At 49.7% G+C, this 2,500-nt stretch overlaps 1 protein-coding gene across 1 annotated transcript in view; it reads left to right on the forward strand.

The window, feature by feature from the left end:
• LOC143299622 (multidrug resistance-associated protein 1-like) overlaps positions 1-2,500 on the forward strand; it is a 38,229-nt gene that overhangs the window by 33,762 nt on the left and 1,967 nt on the right. Inside the window, exons 17-18 of the mRNA XM_076612915.1 lie at positions 475-800; positions 1,545-1,739. Of these exons, the coding sequence (XP_076469030.1) occupies positions 475-800; positions 1,545-1,739 (521 nt within the window). The remainder of the gene's footprint in view (positions 1-474; positions 801-1,544; positions 1,740-2,500) is intronic.

Here is a 2,500-nt window from a genome sequence, read left to right on the forward strand (position 1 = left end):
GTTACTGGTCTTTGTCTCTTTACTAGTCGTCTCACTGTGCAGGGGATCAGTTTGGGGCTGGGGAAAAAAAAGGTGACAACGGGGTTTCCCGGTTTTTCTGTGGGAGGGAGGGGGTGGGGTCTTTTGGTTTTGGTTTTTGATCCTTGCCTCGTTTTACTGTAAAGGGGATCAATGTCAGATTAGGGGCTGAGGAGGTGATAGATAGATAGATAGAGAGAGAGAGAGAGAGAGAGAGAGAGAGAGAGAGAGAGAGAGAGAGAGAGAGAGAATAAAAGGGGTGATATACAGAGAAAGGATTAATTAAAGATTGAACAGTATACAATTATCAAAATAAAAGAGCAATGTGCGTGTGCATATGCGTGTGTGTGTGTGTGTGTGTGTGTGTGTGTGTGTGTGTGTGTGTGTCTGTGTCTGTGCCTGTGTCTGTGTGTCTGTCTGTGTGTGTGTGTGTGTGTGTGTGTGCGCGCCCGCCAGGTGGGGATCGTGGGCCGTACAGGGGCTGGCAAGTCCTCCCTCACTCTCGCCCTCTTCCGGCTGATCGAGCCGGCCAGAGGCGAGGTCCGAATCGACGACGTGTCCACCAGCTCCCTGGGCCTCCACGACCTCCGATCCAGGCTGACCATCCTGCCTCAGGACCCTGTCATCTTCGCCGGGAGTCTGCGGATGAACCTGGACCCCTTTGCCCGCTTCGCGGACAAGGAGGTGTGGGAGTCGCTGAGACATGCGCACCTCATCGACTTCGTCGAGGGCCTGAAGGACGGGCTTGACCACGAGTGTGGCGAAGGGGGAGAGAACCTGAGGTTTGTGTGTGGAGTGATGGTCTGTATCTGTCACACAACTGCTTGTCCTGTGAGTGTCACAGTATTATCCTGGGTACCACATCTGGTTGTCCTGTGAGTGTCACATTATTATCCTGTGTCACACAACTGTTGTCCTGTGAGTGTCATATTATTATCCTGTGTCACACAGCAGGTTGTCCTGTGAGTGTCACATTATTATCCTGTGTCACACAGCAGGTTGTCCTGTTAGTGTCACATTATTATCCTGTGTACCACATCTGGTTGTCCTGTGAGTGTCACATTATTATCCTGTGTCACACAACTGTTGTCCTGTGAGTGTCATATTATTATCCTGTGTCACACAGCAGGTTGTCCTGTGAGTGTCACATTATTATCCTGTGTCACACAGCAGGTTGTCCTGTGAGTGTCACATTATTATCCTGTGTCACACAACTGTTGTCCTGTGAGTGTCACATTATTATCCTGTGTCACACAACTACTTGTCCTGTGAGTGTCGCATTATTATCCTGTGTCACACAACTGTTGTCCTGTGAGTGTCACGTTATTATTATTATTATTATTAGTGTGTGTGTGTGTGTGTGTGTGTGTGTGTGTGTGTGTGTGTGTGTGTGTGTGTGTGTGTGTGTGTCACTGTCATCACTTTGTGTGTATGGGTACATGTATGTGCGTGTATGTGCACGCGTCGTGTGCATGCATGCCTGTGCGTGCATATAATGCATGCTGTCGTGTGTATGGTCCACACAGCGTGGGGCAGCGCCAGCTGCTGTGCCTGGCCAGGACCCTGCTCCACAGGAGCCGTGTGCTGGTGCTGGATGAGGCCACGGCCGCGGTGGACGTGCAGACCGACGACCTCATCCAGAACACCATCCGCTGCCAGTTCCGGGACTGCACCGTGCTCACCATCGCTCACCGCCTCAACACCGTCATCGACTATGACAAGTGAGTCGTCCACTGTCCACCGCCACCGCCACCCCACTACCTTCCTTCCCTCTCTCTGTTCGTCTGTCTGTCTCTCTGTCTGTCTGTCTGTTTCTCTCTCTCTCTCTCTCACTCTCTCTCTCATACTACACACAGACACAGAGACTACACACACACACACACACACACACACACACACACACACACACACACACACACACACACACACACAACTCGCGTCCACTCGCTCAACTTACATCTGTACGTGGTGAGGTATAGGGGGTCGGTAGTGTCTGTCTGTCTGTCTGTCTGTATGAGAGAATGAACAAGTCCATATGCGCTGATGTACTGATGTTTTACAAAGAGAGAGGCAGTGAGAAAGGGAGGGAACAAACGAACGAACGAACGAACGAACGAAATGAACGAACCATTGTATTGAAATAAAGGCCAAAGCCCATCACTGAAGGGGTGTGACACTGGTACAATGTTGGACATGTTGGAAATACATCTGATACCACAGGAGTAACATATTAAGGTAGATTATACATCAGTAGCAAAAGAAGAAAGAAGAAAAAGAAAGAAGAAAATAAGAAAGAAGAAGACAAAAAGACAATGGAACCGATCCAGGTGCCATGTCTGAGCCCTGAAGAGGCTACGATTCCATCCCGTACCCCCTCTATTCCCTCCGCCTTGTGTGGTGGACAAGGTGCTGTTGTTTCGGACAGACAGAAACAGAGACAGAGACAGAGAGAATAGGACATTGTTTATTCATGTAAAAGCCT

The sequence above is a fragment of the Babylonia areolata genome, chromosome 25, assembly GCF_041734735.1.
Source record: "Babylonia areolata isolate BAREFJ2019XMU chromosome 25, ASM4173473v1, whole genome shotgun sequence".
In the NCBI taxonomy this organism is placed as follows: domain Eukaryota; kingdom Metazoa; phylum Mollusca; class Gastropoda; order Neogastropoda; family Buccinidae; genus Babylonia; species Babylonia areolata.